The 23,126-nt window shown below is 41.3% G+C and overlaps 1 protein-coding gene across 1 annotated transcript in view; it reads right to left on the reverse strand.

The window, feature by feature from the left end:
* Positions 1-23,126, reverse strand: part of LOC120535123 (multiple epidermal growth factor-like domains protein 9) — a 434,998-nt gene that overhangs the window by 242,755 nt on the left and 169,117 nt on the right. The window contains exon 2 of the mRNA XM_039762720.1: positions 15,400-15,595. Coding sequence (XP_039618654.1) covers positions 15,400-15,595 — 196 coding nt within the window. The remainder of the gene's footprint in view (positions 1-15,399; positions 15,596-23,126) is intronic.

Raw genomic sequence — 23,126 nt, forward strand, 5'->3', positions numbered from 1 at the left:
GCTATATACGGTATACCCTGCCTCTTCTATCTTAAACTCTTAAATTCTATCTTAAACTCTGTGAAGTGCCTTGAGCATGGGAAAGGCCCTATATAAATAACATGTATTATTACACTGTATTATTATTATTAAGAGGCAGATGTAGTGCAAACTAGATAACTGATTGGTGTTGTATGTTCAGGTTTTGCATTAAAAGTTGTGAATAAGTCTGTAGGTAGAACAAGATTTTACAAGAACACTGAAATATTATCACTTAAAATAAAAATTAAAAGAAACAGAACAGTATACAACACTGAAGCCCAAATAAAAAAAAGTGATATGTGGGAGGCTCACAGACCAGGAGTGGACCTTGTAGAGTATGTCAGTTCATAGAGAAAAACATAATAGAGCCTGCGATACATTATAGATAGATAGATAGATGTGAAAGATAGATAGATAGATAGATAGATAGATAGAAGAAGGGCACCATATAGATAGATAGATAGATAGATAGATAGATAGATAGATAGATATAGATAGATATAGATATAGATAGATAGATAGATAGATAGATACATAGATAGATAGATAGATAGATAGATAGATAGATAGATAGATAGATAGATAGATAGATAGATAGATAGATAGATAGATAGATAGATGCTTTATTAATCCCAAGGGGAAATTCAAACATGTAGGGGTGGGGTAGGCAAGAATCCAGTCATTAAACATTTGGGTAAGTCGTAGATGTCACTAGAAGGTCTGAGTCACCACGACACAATGGTCATCTCACATTCACTACAGCACAATGGCCATTTAAATGCAGTCTTCGGGCTTCTAAGATTAGGTAATGGCATGCAGACAGAACAATATACTGTATAATTTGAGTTAGGGTGGTGTCAATGGACCTGAGCTCACCCTCCACCTCTATGTTTCCTGAAGACATGGTTCATTATGGCTCAGAGAGGCACATGGGCATCGACTTATACCCCTCACTCATTCCCCTATGCTTTAAAAAATAAAGAAAGAAGAAGATGTTTTTCAAGTGATCACTCTGGACCACCCCTGCATGGTTTATGTAAAATGTACAAAACCCTAAATGCTGAAACTATTAAGAAGCGAAGATAAAACCTTAAGTCGGTATATGATTTATAACTGAGCTAAAAGGTCATGGTTAAAACATGTCAGCCAACAACTTTGGGGACATCTTTCCAAGATTATTCTGTTCCAGCTGCTCTTTCTCATGATGAACTCCATGTAGCAAACAATCCTGAGATGACATTTGGGGCTCTACTCCTGGCACTGCATCTCTTTCCACAACACTCAACTTGTCTTGGCTTGGCTTGTATCATAAAAAGAATTGGCGGTGCGCCAGACTACTAACTGGAAGAACCGCTCAAGTCTCTCGGGGTGGGAAAAGACAGATCTGAGCAGGGTGGCCTCAAGTTGGAAGAGAGGCCAGCACTTCCTGTAAACTCCATAAGCCCAAGAATAACTTGGATGACATAACTTACCAACGGCTGCTGTTACATAACTGCTGAGCAACGTCAAAGCATGTTTGCCATCTTTTGGGAGTTCATCAATTAGATTAGAACGGCTACTGCACCAGGACAAGACAGCTGGCAAATGACACTCATTCATTCATTCAATTTTAACAACATGAGAGAGACACCGGGCAGGTGGGGTATTTCAGAAGACATGTAACTGAAGACTGCTGCTTCTGGCCGGCTACATTCTCTTCTCTATTGTTTCAGGGTCAACAAAGTGGTACATGAAATTACATATACTTGTATACTATACATATACTGTATATGTATTTTAAAATGAGTTCATCAAGAACACGTGGACATAGCTGGAAACTTGTTAAGGGTAAATTTCACACAAACAGGACGTTTTTCTTCTCACAACGAACCACAGACACTTGGAATAAGTGACCAAGTAGTGTGGTAGACAATATGACTTTAGGGACTTTCAAAACTCGACTTGATGTTTTTTTGGAAGATATAAGTGGATAGGACTGGCGAGCTTTGTTGGGCTGAATGGCCTGTTCTCATTTAGTGTGTTCTAATGTTCTACACATATATTAATGTTGGATCAGTATTAAAATATTGATTTTTGGCATCGATGCCAGCTTTTGGACCTTAGTACCAGTATCAAAACAGTTCAGAAGCAAATAAAGAAAACTCCAAAACCCCACTGCCTTACTTCAGCCTCTCTTGTGCACCGTGCAATCAATGTGCCTTCCTGGTGCGCCACACCACTGCATGGCACATAATGCCACTTCTATCTTGAGAATCCTGTTTGAATGACTCTCATGAAGTCACAATCATATCGAAGCAAAAGGAGGTGTGGACCCTGTCAAGTCATGACTGCGACTATACAAGGTGTGGCGTCCCGCCATCAAGCCTTGGGTGAGTCAAAGCTTTGGGGGGAGGGATGGGATAGGTGTTTGGCTGTTTTCTAGAAAACTAGCGTTCACTTCTAGTGCTGAAAGTACTGAAATGCTGGTACCGTACCGTTTGAAAATTTTCTTTTTGCACCAGTAAACTGTATGACCCCCAACACACATATAATGCCTTCAGAAAGTATTCAGACCCCTTAACTTCTTACACATTCTTTTTTGTTGCAGTCTTATGCTTAAATCATTTGAATTCATTTTTCCCTTCATTAAACAAGTCTCAAAACCCACCCCTGAATGACAACGTGAAGAAGGGATTTTAGGAATTTTTGGGAACGTATTAAAAATAAAAACCTGAAATATCACATTGACACAAACATTCAGACCTTTTGCAGTAACAACTTGAAATATGGCACATATCTGTCCATAGAATGTTCAATTTATATCGAGCAAACACCAAGCCATAAGGTCAAATGAACTGCCTGCAGGGCTAGAGAGACAGGATTGTGTTGGGGCACGGATTTGGGGAAGGGTACAGAAAAAAATTATGCACTATTGATAGTTCCCCCGGAAGTTTAGAACAACCATGACTTCCTAGAGCGGAGCAATCGGGGGGAGAAAAGCTTTGGTAAGAGAGCTGACCAGGAACCTGATGGTCACTATGGTAGAGTTTCAAATAGCTTGTGTAGAGATGGGAGAAACTTCGAGAAGGACGACAACACTCCTCTAAATGTGGGCGTTGTGGCACAGTGGTTAGAATTTATTTAGATAGATAGATACTTTATTAATCCCAAGGGGAAATTCACATAATCCAGCAGCAGTATACTGATACAAAAAAACATTATTAAATTAAATAGTAATATAAATGCATGTAAAAGCAGACAATAACTTTGAGTAATGTTAGCATTTATGCATCAATCAATCAGTTTCAAGTACTGTTTCATAACATAATACTCTCACACTGCTGTAATCCAATTCAGGGTCACAGGGAGTTGGAGAATATTTGAGCAAAAATGGAGGCAAGGGAGGAACTTGCCCATCCCTGGGCCCACTCTCACACACACCTACCCATGCTCTGCATTCCCCAGTTAACCTAGCTTGCATGTCTTTGTGATGTGGAAGGAAAACCCAAGGACTCGAAGCAACACCCCGCACAGGTCTGGGGATGACGTGCAAACTCAACAAGGACAGTCCTGGGACCAGAATTTGCACTCAGACCTCCTTTGGTATAAAGAAGCAATGCACTCTGCAGTTCAATTTAAACATTTTAGAAATATAATAAAGCAAGTTAAGTCTCATTACTCTTAAAGACCACTTCTCCCCATCTAAAAGCTTGTCCAACATCACTTTACAAAATACTCAAGTTGCCATCAAAAACAGTTACACTTCCTCTTATGTGTCCACAGCCTACATACATAAGCTGACCTTCAACATGATAATACTAACCAAAAGCAAATCAGAAAGGAAATACAGATTAAAGAAACTGGACTTCCTTTTAACAGAAATACATAAAAGGGACATCTTGCTGCTATCCACACAGTACACATTTGGCTCACATTTCCACATCTGAAGCAGAGAACAGAATAATATATATATATATATATATATATATTATACTGTATATATATATATATAAATATTCACACACACACACAGACTCACACATTACAGCTCACATTTCATGCTTAAAAATACTGATGATGCCATTTTTCCATAATCTTAGCAGCATTTCAAATATCCTTACATGTATCCAGCATGAGGGCAGACACGAGACTGCAGATGTTCAACGATAAACATCTGGCTGCTATACATTATGCAGATAGACTACGACTTCCCCCATATGGAATAGATTACCACCCAGGATCACTGGTAATTAAGGATTAAGGATCTGTGATATACATGAACACTCGACAACATGCAAGAAATGAGTATTATCCCAGAATTAATTATTATTTATGTAGTAGCTATTTCAGTAGGGAACCCAACACAGTCTCAAGTAGTCTGGTAGACATCAGGACTTTAGGGACCTTTAAAACTTGACGTTATGTTATTTTGGAAGAATTAAAACGGACAGGACTGGAGAGCTCTGTTGGGCTGAATGACCTAGTAGGTGTCAGATGTGGTGGTTTTAGCATCTAAGAAACTGATGACTTGCTGGGATTAAGCGAGTGGCAGTTCTGCGAATGAAAATGCCTTATTAATGAGAAAGGTCAGAGGAGAATGGTAGAACTAGTCTAAGGTAACAGAAAGGCCACAAATACTCAAAATACAGCTCTTGACAACAGTACTGTGCCAATCAATGGGAAGATTGACCATCTCCCCACTGGGCATACAAAGATGGACCTTTAACATCTCGTCACATGTGACCTAATTTTTGTTAGGCCGAGGTTGTACTACCTGGTCGCCCACTAATATTAACCCAATGCTGCAAAGCTGGGCATGATCTTGGATTCTGTTAACACTATTCACATGGCATGATTTTGAATAATAGTAGACCTATTATTCAAAAGAAAACTACATCAGACTATTGATGCAAAAAAGTCATTTGATATCTCTAGGCTAGGGGGTTCTCAATCTTTTACCTTAGCATACCACCTCCAAGAACTAAAAAATGTTTTTCTATCTTAAATTGTTAAGTACTGGACACTTACTATAAGTAGAAGTAGAAGAAGACATTATATTTATATAGCACTTTTCTCAGTACTCGGAGTGCTTTACATAAAGAGAGGGAAACCACTTCATCCACCACCAATGTGCAGGATTCACCTGGATGATGCAACGACTGCCATTTTGTGCCAGTATGCTCACCACACATTAGTTATTAGGTGGTGAAGGGATCAGAGAAATGGTTAGCCAGTTAGGGTCAGGGGATGATTAGGGGTCCAGAATGAACAGGCTTTGGTGAACAATTTGCCCAGGACATCGTAAAGCACCTTCACTCTTTACAAATTAATGCCCAGGGATGTTTTACGGCCACAGAGAGTCAGAACCTCGGTTTTACGTCTCATCTTAATGATGGTATCCCCATCACTGCACTGGGAACATTGAGATTAAGACAAAGACCACAAGGTAAGCATCGACTGACGGCCTCACCAATGCCATCCCAAGCTGTTTTTAGATGGTCTCCCACCCAAAAACTAGCCGGGTCCAAATATGCTTAGCTTCAGGTGGACTACCTGTTCAGAAGGGCAGGAGGTATGGCAGCTAGTTATGAAAAACTAAAACTGCTATTTCTTTAATCTCCCCTCCCTAATATCACATTTAAGAATTTTAACAAGGAATTATTGATAGAGGTTTTAGTGTGGCTCTTATGTTTTTTAATTTTCCTTTCATGAGCCAAATGCTTTTTTAATGATTATTTTCCATGTAAAAACAATTAAAATCAGCCTAAAGTTTAAATATTTTACATTTAAAAAGTAAAAAGATCAAAAGAAGTTAAATACAACTTGTGGTCAAAAGAAGGAGAAAAATAACTCACAAATGGTTCCAAGTCAATGTAAATGGCAGCACAGCTCTGCTTTGACCCTCGGTCTATTCCTGTATTTATTTTTTTAAGGAAGGACAAAGATTGCCAAATATTGGCGACTCTGTCTGAAACAAAGCTTTCCGCTGTTAATTCATATTAATAACACTAAAAGGAACTGTCAGATACGTGTACGTTGATATAAATAATTGTTAACATTCGTCTTTCTTCCTTACTGTATGTTCTCCTGCAAATGTCTGCCAATTTCTAAAACTGCTCTGAAAATGTTGATACAGCAAGCAAGTTTACCAAAACTAAAAATCCTGTAAGATTATGGGAGACGCTTTTCAGACTGCTTGAGCAGGGTTGCAAAATGCAAGAGGCTCACCTGTTTCTATGCTTTCTTTCACAAAAATCCATCTGGCATTGATCAGCTCAAAGAGGGGGCGAAAGGGCGTTGTTAACCCGGACCCCACAGGCATGAATTGGCACGGGTGATGAACAGGGAGCAGTAGGTCGACTGAGCGAGATACAGTATGGGGGCAACTGCAGGAGCACTTAGAGCAGTACAACTGAAATGTAGTCTAGCCTGGAGACTCGGGCCCGGACAGTGTTTAACTAACGGTCCTCATTAAGGCCACCCACCCTTTTTATATTTAAATTTGGGTTTTCCTTGTGTAGCACCTGACAGCTGTTCATGTAACACACCAGCAGCACTAATCCATATCTACAGTTTTACAGAACTACTTTCATGCAAAAAATGCAGAACATGTTCAGTTATGCTTATTTAAAAACTACATTAGGAAATTTAATGACAATTGTGTAACCTTTTTTTTTTCTTTTTTAAGAACTTCCACCATGTAGGACTGACACAGCCTGCCCAGTTTAAAAACCATTTTCCTAGAAAGCAGACAGAACAGGGGATAGGGTGAGCTGGGAGATGGCACACTGGTGCTGCACCCACCACACAACAAACCACCCAGATTGGGACCCAAGAACAGGGTCCTCCATTATAAAAGAGAAACTTTGTAAAGCATGAGGTGTCTACTTTCCCAAGAGCCAGAATCAAATGTCATAACTCTACGATGACAGGACTGAAAATGTGTGTCAAGTACAATATGCACGTACCCGGTGTAATGACACTTGCGCTTTACAAATGGCCGATGTTTGCTAATAATGCCTTATGAAAGTCTAGAAATTTGTCTATTTAACTTTCACTTTAACTAAAATTTGGAACTGAGTCCCACGCCAGAAATAGATTTTAATATTTTGGGGGAATATGTGTTGTTTTACAAACTGAATCAGTTTTGGGTACTATTTACAGGGGCAGCTCCTTGGCGCTGTGATAGATAGATAGATAGATAGATAGATAGATAGATAGATAGATAGATAGATAGATAGATAGATAGATAGATACTTTATTAATCCCAAGGGGAAATTCACATACTCCAGCAGCATTATACTGATACAAAAAACAATATTAAATTAAAAAGTAATAAAAATGCACGTAAAAAAAGACAATAACTTTGAATAATGTTAGCATTTAGTCCCCTGGGTGGAATTGAAGAGTCGCATAATGTAGGGGAGGAACGATCTCCTCAGTCTGTCAGTGGAGCAGGACGGTGACAAAAGTCTGTCACTGAAGCTACTCCTCTACCTGGAGATGATCCTGTTCAGTGGATGCAGTGAATTCTCCATGATTGACAGGAGTTTGCTTAATGCCCGTCGCTCTGCCACAGATGTTAAACTGTCCAACTTCATTCCTACAATAGAGCCTGCCTTCCTCACCAGTTTGTCCAGGGGTGAGGCGTCCCTCTTCTTTATGCTGCCTCCCCAGCACACCACCGCGTAGAAGAGGGCGCTCGCCACAACCATCTGGTAGAACATCTGCAGCATTTTATTGCAGATGTTGAAGGACGCCAACCTTCTAAGGAAGTATAGTCGGCTCTGACCTTTCTTATACAGAGCATCAGTATTGGCAGTCCAGTCCAATTTGTCATACACGGAGCTGCTGGAATGGCTGCCACTCGAAGCGGCGCTGGATATAGAAGTCTGTTCACTGTCTGTGTGGAGTTCATACCTACTCCCTTGTATCTGTATAGGTTTGCTGCCCAAGTACTCCATCTTGAGGTTTACTGGCAATTCTGAATTGGTGAAATCTAAGTAAATGGAGAGTGTAAATGCAAGTTTGCCTTGCCATGGTCTGGTGTCAGGTTCAGGGTTAGGTCTTCCATCAATGCACCCAGTGCTTTCAGGACAGACTCCAATTCCTTAGACCTGAGAAATGAATTACGTTGGCTCAAAAAATGTTTAAGATGCTGAATTACTGTTTTATACTGGTGCCACTTGAAGCTGGATCTTCTCAGACCACTATGTTACCTTCTTGTGTGCTTATGCAAGCAGCCTCCATTTATCGACTCCTTTTAGAATTACACCAAGCCTGACTTTTGCAGTTCCTCCGTTTGCTTGAACTCTTGAATTCTACTTGAATAGCTCGAGTCATCTGCTTTGAAGCTCTGAAAACAGCTGCTGTGCCTTTCCTTAGCTTTCATTAAAAACAAAAAAAAAAAAACACGAAAGGATTAAGGTCCTCTCTTTCGTCATCTGGAAAGCTGATCTGCACAGCTACTCTGAACTGGTGCTCTCGCCATTCACTGCAAATACATTTATAGCACTTAATAGCCAATTAAAATAGTCCTGTCTTTTTGTGGAAACACCCCCACACAGTCTTGCTGAAAGATGTGGCACATTATGGTAAGAGGTCAAGTCACCTCAGAAGATTATGATGAAGCTCCATTGCAGAAACACAAACCTTAGGGGTCTATGGGCTTTTAAAGGTCACTTCTCTCCCCCCTCTCTCTGTCACTCTTGCCATTTAATGCATCCCGCTCTTCACTTAAACCTAAAATCTTGCCATGAATAAAAATTTTTGGTTGTTCTCTACAACTTCATTCATTATGCAGCACTGCATGACAATCCTAGTTTATGGAAATGGACACATGGTTTGAATAAGAATAAGAATAAGAATGAGCGCCCATTTACTTTTGCCAGTGACCAGGACAAGTCATAGCTAACAATATACTGCAGCACACACTCATGAAAAAGAATTCATTATTTATAAAAATCACAGATTTCTACATACTTCTAATGTCTAATTAAATGTTAAATGAAGCACATTACAATTTCAGACACTTAATCATAATTTGAGAAGATAGCCAGGGCTGTGAATGATCATTGCTTGACTAAGTTACAACTAATCTCATCCATTGTAAGATTAATTTACTGCAAGTTTGCATTTGGAAATTCAACCCGATTGCTGAATTGCAACAGCTAATACAGACTCACTTTGAGATAAGTTCTTCATTTAAATTGATACACGAGGACAGTATTTAAGCTACATATCAGAATGCTTTATATCCTGAAGCAGGTCAGACATATTTAACAAAACTGAGGTGTGCTAAACGTAGAACATTGTGGGAATATTTTAGTTTAGAGTATCTGAGATTTTTGCAAACTGTGAAATGCTGTGCTGAAATATACTGCTCACAAAAATTAAAGGAGCACTTCTTTTATTGGGCCTGGCATGAAATCAGTTAAACCTGTCTGATAATTTTCTGGTTGGTTAAGCAGCTGAGGTCATTGTTAATCACTTTCAGCTGTATTGGTGTTCATGGACTTAACGACAGGTGCACTAAAGTGGCAACAATTAGAAAACCCTCAAAACAGGACTGGTTTTACATGTGGAGGTCATTTCAAGTTTCTCCCTCTTGATCTTTTTTGGCTGGTTTTCCACTCGTGCTAGTTTTGGCTTGAGTAATTATCTCTACTGGCAGTTTGAGGCAATTCCTTAACCCTACAGAAGTTGCACAGGTTGTCCAACTTCTCCAGGATGGCACATCCACATGTGCTGCAGCAAGAAGGTTTAATGTGTCTCCCAGCACAATCTCCAGAACATGGAGGAGATTTCAGGAGACTGGCTGTTATTCTCGGAGAGCTGGACAAGGTCCTCAACCCATCAGCAGGACCGATACCTGCTCCTTTGTGCAAGGCGGAACAGGCTGAGCACTGCTCGTGCCCTACAGAATGACCTCCAGAGGGCCACTGGTGTGAATGTCTCTACCCAAACAATCAGGAACAGACTTCATGAAGATGGCCTGAGGGCCCGACGTCCTGTAGTGGGCCCTGTGCTCACTGCCCAGCACCGTGGAGCTCGACTGGCATTTGCTCAAGAACACCAGAATTGGCAAGTCCGCCACTGGCCCTGTACTTTTACAGACGAGAGCAGGTTCACCCTGAGCAGCTGTGATAGGCGTGAAAGAGTCTGGAGAAGACAAGGAGAACGATATGCTGCCTGCAACGTCGTTCAACATGACAGGTTTGGTGGTGGGTCAGTGATGGTCTGGGGAGGCATATCCATGGAGGGACGCACAGACATCTACTGCGTAGGAAATGGTGCTCTGACTGCCATAAGGTATCGAGATGAAATCCTTGAACCCATTGTCAGACCCTACGCTGGTGCAGTAGGTCCTGGTTTCCTCCTAATGCACGACAATGCCCGGCCTCATGTGGCAAGAGTATGCAGGCAGTACCTGGAGGATGAAGGAATTGAAACAATTGAATGGCCTTCACGATCCCCTGACTTAAACCCAATAGAACATCTGTGGGACATTATGTTTCGGTCCATTAGGCGCCGCCAGGTTGCTCCTCAGACTGTACAACAGCTCAGGGATGCCCTCATACAGATCTGGGAGGAAATGCCACAAGACACCATCTGTCGTCTCTTTAGGAGCATGCCCCGACGTTGTCAAGCATGCATACAAGCTCGTGGGGCCACACAAGATACTGAAAAGCATTTTGAGTAGCAGAAATTAAGTTTTTGAAAAAATGGACTAGCCTGCCACATCTTCATTTCACTCTGATTTTAGGGTGTCTACACAATTGAGCCCTCTGTAGGCAGAAAACTTTTATTTCCATTAAAAGACTTGGCATCCTTTTGTTCCTAAGACATTGCCCTGTCGTTATTTGTATAGATATCCAACTTCATATTGAGATCTGATGTATCTAATGTGTTTCTTTAATCTTTGTGAGCAGTGTATAAAAGCAACTTATTTACTTATGGCATAAAAAGACAGACGGCACTAGAAAAACTAATCAATAGTACTCGGAGAAAATCACACAGAGATTGTGCACAATAATGGAACGAGACATGCTACTGACAAACATGGCTGATGGCTAAGGATTTTGGTAGCTAATTGGTTATCTTGAGCCAAGATAACACATTCCTTCACGTGGCACAGTCACCGGGCATACAGAAAAACATTTTACTAATGGAACACAAGAGATGAAAATCCAGCCAGCCACTGCTAATAAGCTCACAATCACAGCTAAATTTTGAACTGCACTAACAAGCATGTGTTATATCATAATAACATACAGCTCCACAGATAAAGTATGACAGATCAAATTGTTGGGACTAGTATACAGACCCAAAATTTTCCAGCCAGACACAGAGCTTCCAGCCAACAGTCACTACAGACAGGAATTGAGATCATGATTGTAACACAGGCGGCACTGGACTTCAAACATGGAAGCCTGCTGCTACATTTTAAGATGTCCCATCTCTAGACCAGGGAGAGATCTCCCTTTGTCAAGATAGAAATTCGTCTTTATTAACATCTAATATTAGCAATTCAAAAGTCCCAGTTTCACAACTGGCAGGCAGCAATAAGCAGCATCACCAGGAAGCAAATGCGTAGACTGTGATAAATTATGCGCTCCCTAAGGTTCAGCCTAAGTAACAATCCAGAAGCACATGGGAGCAGGGCCTGGGTGAGGTGCCAGCCTGACTTGGCACACTAGAAAGTTGTCCTAGTAGCAACCGGGGCAATCCCTCCTTTATTGGTCATCGAGGCACATAACCTAAAAGTCCTAGTTTTGCTTAGCCACGACACAGAGTGTATTACTGAACAGAGACAAAGAAAATGTACAAAGACCAGGGGCTCCTAATTCAAGCACCCCATGAATCGACCCCTGATAGTATGTTTCGCTCACACTCAACTATAATAAATGACCTACCAAAGTATCTAAGACTTTGCAAGTCGCTATAATAACATGCCCCGAGTTTTCAGCCTTCACACAAAACTGACTCTCAAACAGGCCGATATGCTCCTATCCCTAGACAAAAAAAAAGGATAAAACACTTTTCAGCAATGCAAAGGGCCGCATTTCAATTAATGCGTAAACAAATAAAAGAAAAGGCTGGGGATTTTCTCTGACCAGTAGAATTAAAGAGGATTTAGATCCTTCCTAATTATCACCATGGTCTGAACTTCTGCAAAACTGCTGCAACCGCATTGACTCATCGGTCTACCCAGTCATGCTTGAACATCAGAGGATCACAATCCGGGTGCATCTAAAGTATGTAACATGATTCTGGGGCGAGAGGGGGCACCGACACTAACAATGCCGCCTCTCTTTCCGTCCACAGTACCAAAAGGATGCCCAATGAAAGCAAGTGAGTCCGTCCCTTCCAGTCAAAGTCTTATAAAGCCCGGTACATTTTGGATCGATCAGAACGAAGGACAGAGCTCCTCCAAGTCCACACCTGCTAAAAAGAGCCACTTAATCTTTGCCTCGAGAAGCTATTTTGATTTTCGTGTTTTATCAATGCTGTGTTACGCCAACATGCTCCGGTTTTGTTACAAAGACTTTTGTGAATTAAACTGGACAGCCCAACATTTCTTCTGGAGTCAGCAATTCCCTTGCCCGATGACAACCCTCACCCGTGAACCAGCCCCTAAGGTACCTGCTATACCTTACTTAAATGGAGCAGGTCACCAGCAACATTCTACTTCTACTCTTTTTTCCTTCACCACTAATTCCACCTAACAGTTAAGAATCGTCTCTAAATCACACAGTTGACAATGTACAGACAGAAATAAACAAGAGACTGAAACATTAAAGCAATACTCCTGTGCATTGAAAATGGGTTGGACATGACGTTGCCCAGAGTTTTAACTTTATGCACATCATCCAGCAGCACGTCTGACTTCCAGACTTAAACATAACATCTGGAGATAAACGCCCTCCACTGTCTCCATTGCCTACTACGAAGTGTCTGCATTAAATTCAAAACCTTATGGATGCCTCTCTGTGCTGTTAGACAATTCATAATCATGGCATATTTACCAGCCTTGACTTGTACGATTAATTGATAATAATTACACCTCCGTCTCAGTCTCTGGTTGCAGAGTCATGGCATACAGTCGCTTTCCTATTACAATTAAAATGCTTTTTCAACATCTAGGCAGCCATTAACTTTCCACCCATCCATCCATTTTCCAACCCGCTGAATCCGAACACAGGGTCACGGGGGTCTGCTGGAGCCAATCCCAGCAAGCACAGGGCACAAGGCAGGAACCAATCCTGGGCAGGGTGTCAACTCACCGCAGGACACACACAAACACACCAAGCACACACCAAGGCCAATTTAGAATCACCAATCCACCTAACCTGCATGTCTTTGGACTGTGGGAGGAAACCGGAGCGCCCGGAGGAAACCCACGCAGACACGAGGAGAACATGCAAACTCCACACAGGGAGAACCTGGGAAGCGAACCCGGGTCTCCTAACTGCGAGGCAGCAGCGCTACCCACTGCGCCACCGTGCCGCCCAACTTTCCACCCTTTACACCTTAAATGGTAGTTTCTGTGCCCTAAATTTATTATAGCTCTTAAGAATGTGACGTCACGCACATTGAGTATTTAGGATACGATTTGTTCTAATTCTGTACACCTATCATTTTTTTTTAAAAACTGGATAGAACTTTTTTGGAATATTCAAAAAGTACATATGGTATTTGTACGATTCTCTCACATTTGCATTCATGCCCTTCAGATTTATAAGTAGTTTTCAATAAAATCATTTGGCAAATAAAGAAATAAACATATTTTAAACAAATCTAACACAATCACAGCATGTGCTGAAACATACAAGTCATGTTCATATGATGTGAAAAATAAAAAAAAAAAACACATGTGGTACTCCAGGAGATTTTTGATTAAACTGAAAGGACATTTCATTTGCATCTTTGCAGCATGTCCTGCTACATGTATTTAATCAAATTCCTCTTCCTCTTTTCCCACTTCTATGTGCCATCGATGTGTCTGATCAACCTTCTCCATACAGCTCAGTCTTGCACCTGCTCACCAGTCAAGCCCTTTTCCTTCAGATCTTCCTTGATTTTATCCATCCACCTCCACTTTGGCCTCCCTCCATTCTCATCCCCTTTCACCCACATATTCATTGTCACTTCATACCACTTCAACCTACTAACCTGTTCTTTCCCACTTTTGTTGTACCTCTGGTTGTCTCGTTTCTTATTCTGTCCTTTCTTGCAGCTCCACACATCCATTTCAACTCTCATTTGTGCCGCATCCAACTTCTTCTCCTGCATTCCCTTTACTGCCCATGTCTCAGCTCCATAACAACAATGGTGGTCCTGCCACCTTACCTTTAACCCTTACCTTGAATCTTCAAATCACACACTATTCCTGATATCTTCTTCCAATTGTTCCATCCAACCTGCACTCTGTGGGTTATCTCTGAATCTTGTTTTGTGCCTAGGGCTACCACCATATTTAAATGTGTCCACTCTTTTCAAGAGTTCTCCCTGAGGTCTAACTTCTGAATCTTAATCATCATTAAACTTCAAATATTCTTCCCTCTTCCTGTTAATCTTCAACCCTGGATCTTCTAAAGCCCGTCTGCATTCTTCCAACTTCCTCTTTTCTGGTGCTACACAACACAATGTCATCAGCAACAAGCCTGCGCCAGGGTACTGGTCTTTTATCCTACGATTCAACACATCCATAACCAGATCAAGAGATGAGGATTTAAACAAGATCCCGGGTGTAGATCTACTTGAACTGGGATCTTGTCTGTTACCCCAAAACTGCTTTTAACCGAATCCTCACTCCTTCATACATATTCTGGACAATCCTCACATACTTCTCCGGTCCTCCTTTTTCACTCATGTACCTCCAGACCTCTAGACATGGTCCTTCGTCATAAACCTTCTCCAAATCAATAAACATCATAGCCAATCTTTTCTGTTTTTCTCAATGCTTCTCTATTAGCTGTCTCAACGCAAAGACTGCATCACTTGTTCCTCTCCCTGGCATGAAACCAAATAATTAATGATAATTATTTCCCTTTGGTAATATCTTCCCTAAGCCCTCTCTCTATAACGCTTTCCCAAATATTAATTTAATCAAATTAAATGAGACAAATAAAACCCACATATACTGTATATATAATCTATGACTAATGTAAAAAAATTGGCAGACCCTGCATGTACCCTCAGATATCTCCTTATGTCAGGCTCTGCCAATGTCTTGTTTATTATACTGAATGGATTTAAGTAAAAGTGAAGAGAACAAATTCCTCTACCCCAAAATGGTGGCATGACGGTGGTACAGTTACACACATTTCATAGATAAATAACCAAACCAATCACTGAAATGCTCATTCGTGCTTTAAAAAGGAGTCAGCGTCTTACCTGTTACAGCTGGGACCCAGTGCTCCTGTGGTATCGCAGAGGCATGGCCAGCAGATATCACTCGTCTCATTTGAGAAAAAGCCATCCTCGCATTCAGTGCAGTGCAGGCCAACGTATCCTTCGAGACACTCGCACTGGCCCGTCGTCTCGTTGCATTGGTTTGTGCTCCCTGAACTATTGCAGTTGCATACATCTTCTGTAAGGGAAAAGACAAAGAAAAAAGGATGTGATGATTTAGTATCCAAATTATGCAACACTTGTTATATGGTTCATCCGTAAATAGAATTATCCTGATCTGCTCAAACGTAAAATTGTATCCAACCTAATTAAGCACTGGCCAAAAGCAAAGACTGGATTTTGAACAAATACACAAAGACTTGATTGCAGGTATATGTGGTGTTGCCAGCCAGGCAATAGTTATATACTAAGAAATAATTGGAACTCGGGTCCTTCCAACATGAAGGTTCAAGCTCTAATAGTTCACAAGTACCAGCAGCATGCTATGCAGCAAATGCCGGAGCTGTAATTCTTTTTCTTCCTATCGCGTAATCTGCTCAGCAGATGTCACTGCTCTTCTTTTTCTTCCTGTCATGTTGCCTCCTCGAGCGGTTTGCCTATGCAGGAGGCTGTAAGGAAGACATAAACACTGATAATATCATGGAGGTTGAAAGTAGTCACATTTTTTGCTTTACCAGCTAGTATTACTTCATAAGTTTTCAATTAAGACCAAGAAAAAGGCTCTAGCTCCAATGGTTCACAAGTAATCACATGACAGAAGGACACAACCCTTAGCATTTTATATATGTAGTTAACCTTTCTCACCTACTTCATATAACATGACTTAGCCCAAGGGATATCCATCCATCCATTCATTCATTTTCCAACCCGTTGTGTGTGTGTGTGTGTGTATAGGTGAGTGTGTCCTGCGGTGGGTTGGCGCCCTGCCCGGGACTGGTTCCTGCCTTGCGCCCTGTGTTGGCTGGGATTGGCCCAAGGGATATTTTATACATATTGTATATACAGCATGTTACTTGAGCTGGACTGCAATAACCTAAACAATCAAGTTAAAGCTGAAAAGAAGAAGCAACAACTATACAAGAAACCGAGTTATCAACAAAAAGTATATGCGCCAACACAGAGAGGGGTAACTCAGAACCATCTTAATGTATGAGCACTGGCCAGAGACCCCAGGAGCATAAGGGCCCACAATGTTTCTGATGCCTCTGTATGTTTCTGTTTTGCTATCAAAACTGGGACCCCAGTGCACTTCTTTGCCCATGGATGCTGGTAAGACAGCTCTGGGATAACTGGAAGTCACTATTTTCATTGGCAGCACATCACTGAGCAGAAGCCTGTTAGTTAACTACTGCATCACCACTGCCACCATGCTATTTTTTGTGTAAAAGAAAAAAAATTATATATAAAAATAAACAGTAAATATATATATACCAGTAACGGCGGAGTGCACGATAATGTGCAGTGAATACACTTGACTTGAGCATTCCTAGTTTTCATCCTCTTTCTCTGTCTCTGTTTAGCATTCGTTTGCTCAGAGGTTGATGCGCTTGCTGCTTCATGAGCAGCTCTTCTTTTCTCCACCCTAGCGACATGTTGCATCTCTTCTTTCGTCGGCATCTTTTCGCGTTAAAACTGATTTAATTTTTGTGATGCAATTACTTAGTACATTTTCTTTAATTTTTCACTTAAACTGGCACTTAAGTCTTCAATCTGCCTCAAGAATGATTAGCGAAGGCGGTAGGGAATGAGAATGGCACCCATACGCATGCGCCGCATGGCCGCCCTGCTGCACGCTGCAGAGAGTTGATTCTACAATAAAATAAAATATAAATAAAAAGAGTAATAAAAATCATCACCCCGAAAGCGGATAGAAGACGTCACGTAGTATATGTGTACCACATTTCAATTCAATAGGTCTTGCGAGCTACAGGTGATTTAAAATCCTGGACAGACAAATGAACAGCCATGGTAGTGTATTATATAAGAAGATATTTTTGTAACACCCGTGTGACTGTGAGACAAACCTATGGCTCATTTGATAGTAATTACCCTCTGAACCAGGGGTTGGCGCTGTCATCTAAGGCCTCATCTCTATCTCCCTCTGCAGAAAGAATGACTGAGGAATTGACCTCCAGTGACATCACTTATGGTATCCAGTCTTCCTATGAGTGTCGCCATCTATCAGAATATATGGGAGACACTTTGTTGCCCCAAATCTTTATGATCTCTCTATTCTTTCACTATATACAGTATATACATACTGTATATACTCAGCAAAAAAAGAAACGTCCCTTCTTCAGGACTGTGTATTTCAACAATAATGTTTTAAAAATCCAAATAACTTTACAGATCTTCATTGTAAAGGGTTTAAACAATGTTTTCCATGCATGTTCAATTAACCATAATCAATTAATTAACATGCGCCTGTGGAATGGTCGTTAAGACCTTAACAGCTTACAGAAAGTTGGCATTTAAGGTCACAGTTCTAAAAACGCAGGACACTAAAGAGACTTGTCTACCGACTGTGAAAAACACCCAAAGAAAGATGCCCAGGGTCCCTGCTCATCTGCGTGAACGTGCATTAGGCATGCTGCAGGGAGGCATGAGGACTGTTGAATAAATTGCCATGTCCGCACTGTGAGACGCCTAAGACAGCGCTACAGGGAGACAGGAAGGACAGCTGATCATCCTCGCAGTGGAAGACCACGTGTAACAACACCTGCACAGGATCGGTACATCCGAATATCACACCTGCGTGACAGATACAGGATGGCCACAACAACTGCCCGAGTCACACCAGGAACACACAATCCCTCCATCAGTGCTCAGACTGTCCGCAATAGGCAGAGAGGCTGGACTGAGGGCTTGTAGGCCTGTTGTAAGGCAGCTAATTACCAGACATCACCAGCAACAACACCGCCTATGGGCACAAACCCACCTTCGCTGGACCAGACAGGAGTGGCAAAAAGTGCTCTTCACTGATGAGTCACGGTTTTGTCTCACCAGGGGTGATGGATGGATTCGTGTTTATCGGCGAAGGAATGAGCGTTACACCGAGGCCTGTATCCTGGAGTGGGATCGATTTGGATCGATGGCTAGGGCCATTCCCCCCAGAAATGTCCAGAAACTTGCAGGTGCCTTGGTGGAGGTGGGGTAACATCTCACAGCAAGAACTGACAAATCTGGTCCAGTCCATGAGGAGGAGATGCACTGCAGTACTTCAAGCAGCTGGTGGCCACACCACATACTGACTGGTACTTTTGATTTTGAGCCTCCCTTCATTCAGGGACACATTGTGAAACATTTTTAGTTTATGTCTTATGGTGTTGACTCTTTTAGTGTTCATACAAATATTTACACATTAAGTTTACTGAAAGTAAAAACAGTTGAAAGTCAGAGGACGTTTTCTTTTTTTGCTGAGTATATATATATATATATATATATATATATATATATATATATACACACACACTATATATATATATATATATATATATATATATATATATATATATATATATATATATATATATATATAAATAGTGTGTGTATATATATATATATATATATATATATATATATATATATATACACACATATACACACACAGTATATATATATATATATATACACATATACACACACACAGTATATATATATATTATATATATATATATATATATATATATATAATTTATTTGTAACTACGGAGGTGCCTGATTACTGAATAAGCTGATCAAAAAAGCCAACTTTATTACAGAACTGGCCCTAAATTTAGCAGCAGAAAAGACCATGATGGATATATCAGAGGCCATCTTTACCAATGCCACCCATACTCTGCATTGTTCTGGAGTACATTTAGCCACTGGCTCATTCCACCACTATGTGCTACTGGGGTGATTTTTTGCATTTGGACTACATAATGCCTCCTCCCACCATGCCCACCTTCACCCCAACCAGTTATAATAGTTTCACCGGCACAGGGATGATATTTCTTTATTTTACTGTTTCATTATTATTCTATTGTGTGTTCAGTTCTGGGCCCTGTTCTTGTGTACCAATTTGCACCTTTTTGTATTTACTCTTTTGCACTAAGCTGTTATGTTCTGCATGTTCTCCCGAGCAGTGCTCCTCAACCGTTGTGTTGTCATGAACCAGTTTTTCACAAGCCACTCTGTTAGCCACCCACCCCACTTCTGTGGATTTAGCGTGAAGTTCTAAGAAGGAGGAGTGGGGTGGTCCCACTTGGTGAATCGAGCATGATCGGCAAAGCTTGTGTTAGGGTCACACATATTTACCAGAGCATCAGACCATTAGATGAATCGCATATGATTGTCAATGCTTTTCCTACTTGGTGAATCAAGCATGATCATCAGATTTGGGGTTGTGGAGGTTTCCAGGATTGGCTGTGATCCTCCTGTGATGCTGCCACTGTGAATCGAGGGCAATCATCAAAAAGGTGGATGGGGAAATTGTCCAGGGTCCCCCACGATCCATCTGCAATGCTGCCACTGTGAAACGAACGCCATCATCAAAGCAGGAATTGGGGAGGTCATCCAGGATCGGCCATGGTCCACCTGCAATACTGCTGCTATGAACACAGCGTGGTTTGTCAGAGCGGTGTGGGGTTTTCCATCCAGGGTCTGCCACAGCCCATCTGCAATATCATCCACAGGCTGGGCAATGCTATCCTAGAGTAAGAGAATTTCCCAAGAGGTACTATCATTGCACCTTTCACTTTTCATCTCTATTTGTGCCTTTCACTATCATTTATATGGAAAAAGCACATCTGATAAAGAGCCTTTGACTCTCTATTACAGTGCACTTCATCTTTCTAAATCTACCTCATTTTCATGATTGTCATATGCCACCCATATTTTGAATTTATTTGCATTTACCCTGTATGCGGTCACCCTGCATTGATTAAGTGCGTTTGAGAATGTTAAATTGTTACATGTTCTCTCTGTACTATAACTAAAAGATGAAAAATAAAAATGCATACAGTATACATAAATATACAACAGCAATAACACACACAGGCCAAGAATGCTATTCATGTGCTCCACCGCTGAAGTTCAACTGTGAGAAAATACAAAGAGTCTCAACACATAGGAGTTCAAGCAGTTTTAAACTTGCTAGTCTGGTTGGGTCAAGTGTAAAAGCAAACATGAGGACCTGAATGACATCATCATCATCATCTCAGTGTCTTCTCTTGGATCTCACGTTCAGTCCTGCACCTTGTTGCGGTTATGTGTTATATGTATATCACTGTTTGTTTGGTGGTGAAGCTGGTGGTGCTGGTAGGGGGAGGATTAAACTTTGCATTTTCAAAGTCAGTTTCACAATTGGTTGGATAATTTCAGTTGATTTTTTATTACCATTGTATTTTACTTGTACAATGCCTGCTTGAGTTTGGTCGTGTAATCCCATGCGTCACGCTTCTGACACCACAACAATGAGATGGTATGAACTTATGATGGCCCCGCATCACTTCATCCCTTGCTGGACACTACATCTGTGCAGTCTTTAGGGGTAGTTTGTTATTTAAGTTATGATTGGTTTCTGGCTTTGACTTTTGCTCTCATTTTTTTCCTTCAGCAGTGGTTGCTCAGTTTAGATTTCTTTCCTGGTTTTGACGCTTCTCTACTTTTATTGACCAAATCTTTTGTCTTCCTTTTCATCTCTTGGTCACTTTGCTCACCATAATCCTTTGGCATGACACATGTCCTACTATACAGGGTGATTCAAAAAGATCCATCCGTTTTCAAAGTGCCATATTTTTACAACCGTGAGGTGTCTATGAACCAATCACATACCAATTGAAAGAGGGGGTCATAGAGTTTCTGACTGTCGCTAGAGGATGGAGTGCCACCTCATTGGCACCAGGAAGTTCAAGCATTTCTCAATAATGAGCTCCCTCATCACTGGATTGTCTGTAAAGGAGCTCACAATTTGGGACTCCAATTCTGCACCCGCCACAAGATCACTAGATCCTACGCCATGTGACTTTTATTTTTGTGGGGGTACGTTAAAGATTCTGTTTATGTGCCAAAACACCCAAAAAAAAACACTGGATAATCTCCGAAATCACATTAAAAGAGCCATGAGTACAGTGACACCCGACATGCTCATTCGAGTATGGGATGATACGTTGATGTTGTCCATACAGCTGGAGGAGCTCATATTGAGCACTTGTAAAATTACATAATAAACTTTATGCTTACCTAAACCATTTACAATTTACTGCATTTTTCTGTAATGATATACAAGTGAAATAAATCATTTTGAAATCGGATGAATCTTTTTGAATCACCCTGTAGTTGTGTTCTGCATTGCCCGTGGTTCATGTGTGATATCCCAATTAGTGCTGGTATGGCTTTTTAGAGCTGTTATTAAAAGCCTCCTCACTTTCTCCAAACAGTGTGGTATGGCAGGGCATCTGTTCACTCAAAATATAAACTGCAGTGCATTATTCAGACAGCAGAAAAGATTGTGGGCCTAAAACTGGACTCCACTGAGGGTTCATATAGATCGCAGATCAGGAAAAGAACTGCAAATGAAAGACTACACTCACTTGGGGGACCACCTCTTTCAGTTTTTACCACCGTGGAAACGTTACTGGTCACTAAAGGGATGAACTACTAGACACTGAAACAGTTTCTTTCCTATTGTAGTCCCTATGGTTAAACACAGTCTCTGACTCATCCGTCTCTTCCTGATTTCTAAACTCCTCTATCCAACCTACGAGTAAGTGATGTTTATTTTATAAGGGCTTGCTTGATATATTACTGTGCTGGAGTGAAATTCAACCACATTACTGTATTTTTTACATATAAACGTCTACGTGTGGAGGTGTATGTGTGTGTCTGTCTGTCTGTCTGGCCGGCCCGGAAGTGAAAGGTGGAGTCAGGGTAAGGGCTCCACCTTCGAGGACACACAAGCGAGACCACCACGTCGGCAAAGCAAAACCTCCGAAGAAAGAGTCACTCGCTTAGCCACTAATACAGAAGCGAGGCGAGGTATTCGGCAAAATGAAACCTCCAAAGAAAGACAAAGTCGCTTAGCTGCTAATACACAAGTGATGCGAGCACGTCGGCAAAACAAAACCTCCTAGGAGAGAGATGCCCAGAGTAGATCCTTTCCATTACCTGAAATCTCAACATTTCAATTTTTTTTTCGACGCTTTCAATAGTTTCTAGGACCCCGGGCTTTTTACAGCACGGGCTTACACAGCTAGTGTTATATAATAATACTAGCCAACCCGCGGTGTACCATATGCCACATAATCAGGCCGGTTTTTTAATGATTTTTAAGCACAGGGAGAAAATGAACATTTGAAAAATCGGTAATGTAATAAATCAGCAAGAAAAGCAACATTGTAACAATGCACGGAACGAACCAACACACAATCGTCCGTGACTGAAAACTGGCGGACCGTCCTCGCCAGACGGAGGGATGGGGTTGCACGGCGAGGAGTCTGGAACAGGAGGAGAGGAGAAGGACGTCCATTCAGCTCCGTCTGTCATGCTAGTCTGCTGATTTCTCGTTCAGTATGCACTGCCCGCTCATGTGCCCACCTCCACCTCGTCACTTGAGCCGTCATCTTTACACAGTCCAGATGTACGTGTGACTCACGTAGACTTTTCATTGCTCTGTGCGGTTTTGGCTGCTTTTCTATATATAATCCACCAAGACACCCGACCACGGTA

The sequence above is a fragment of the Polypterus senegalus genome, chromosome 9 (assembly GCF_016835505.1).
Source record: "Polypterus senegalus isolate Bchr_013 chromosome 9, ASM1683550v1, whole genome shotgun sequence".
Classification (NCBI taxonomy): Eukaryota; Metazoa; Chordata; class Cladistia; order Polypteriformes; family Polypteridae; genus Polypterus; species Polypterus senegalus.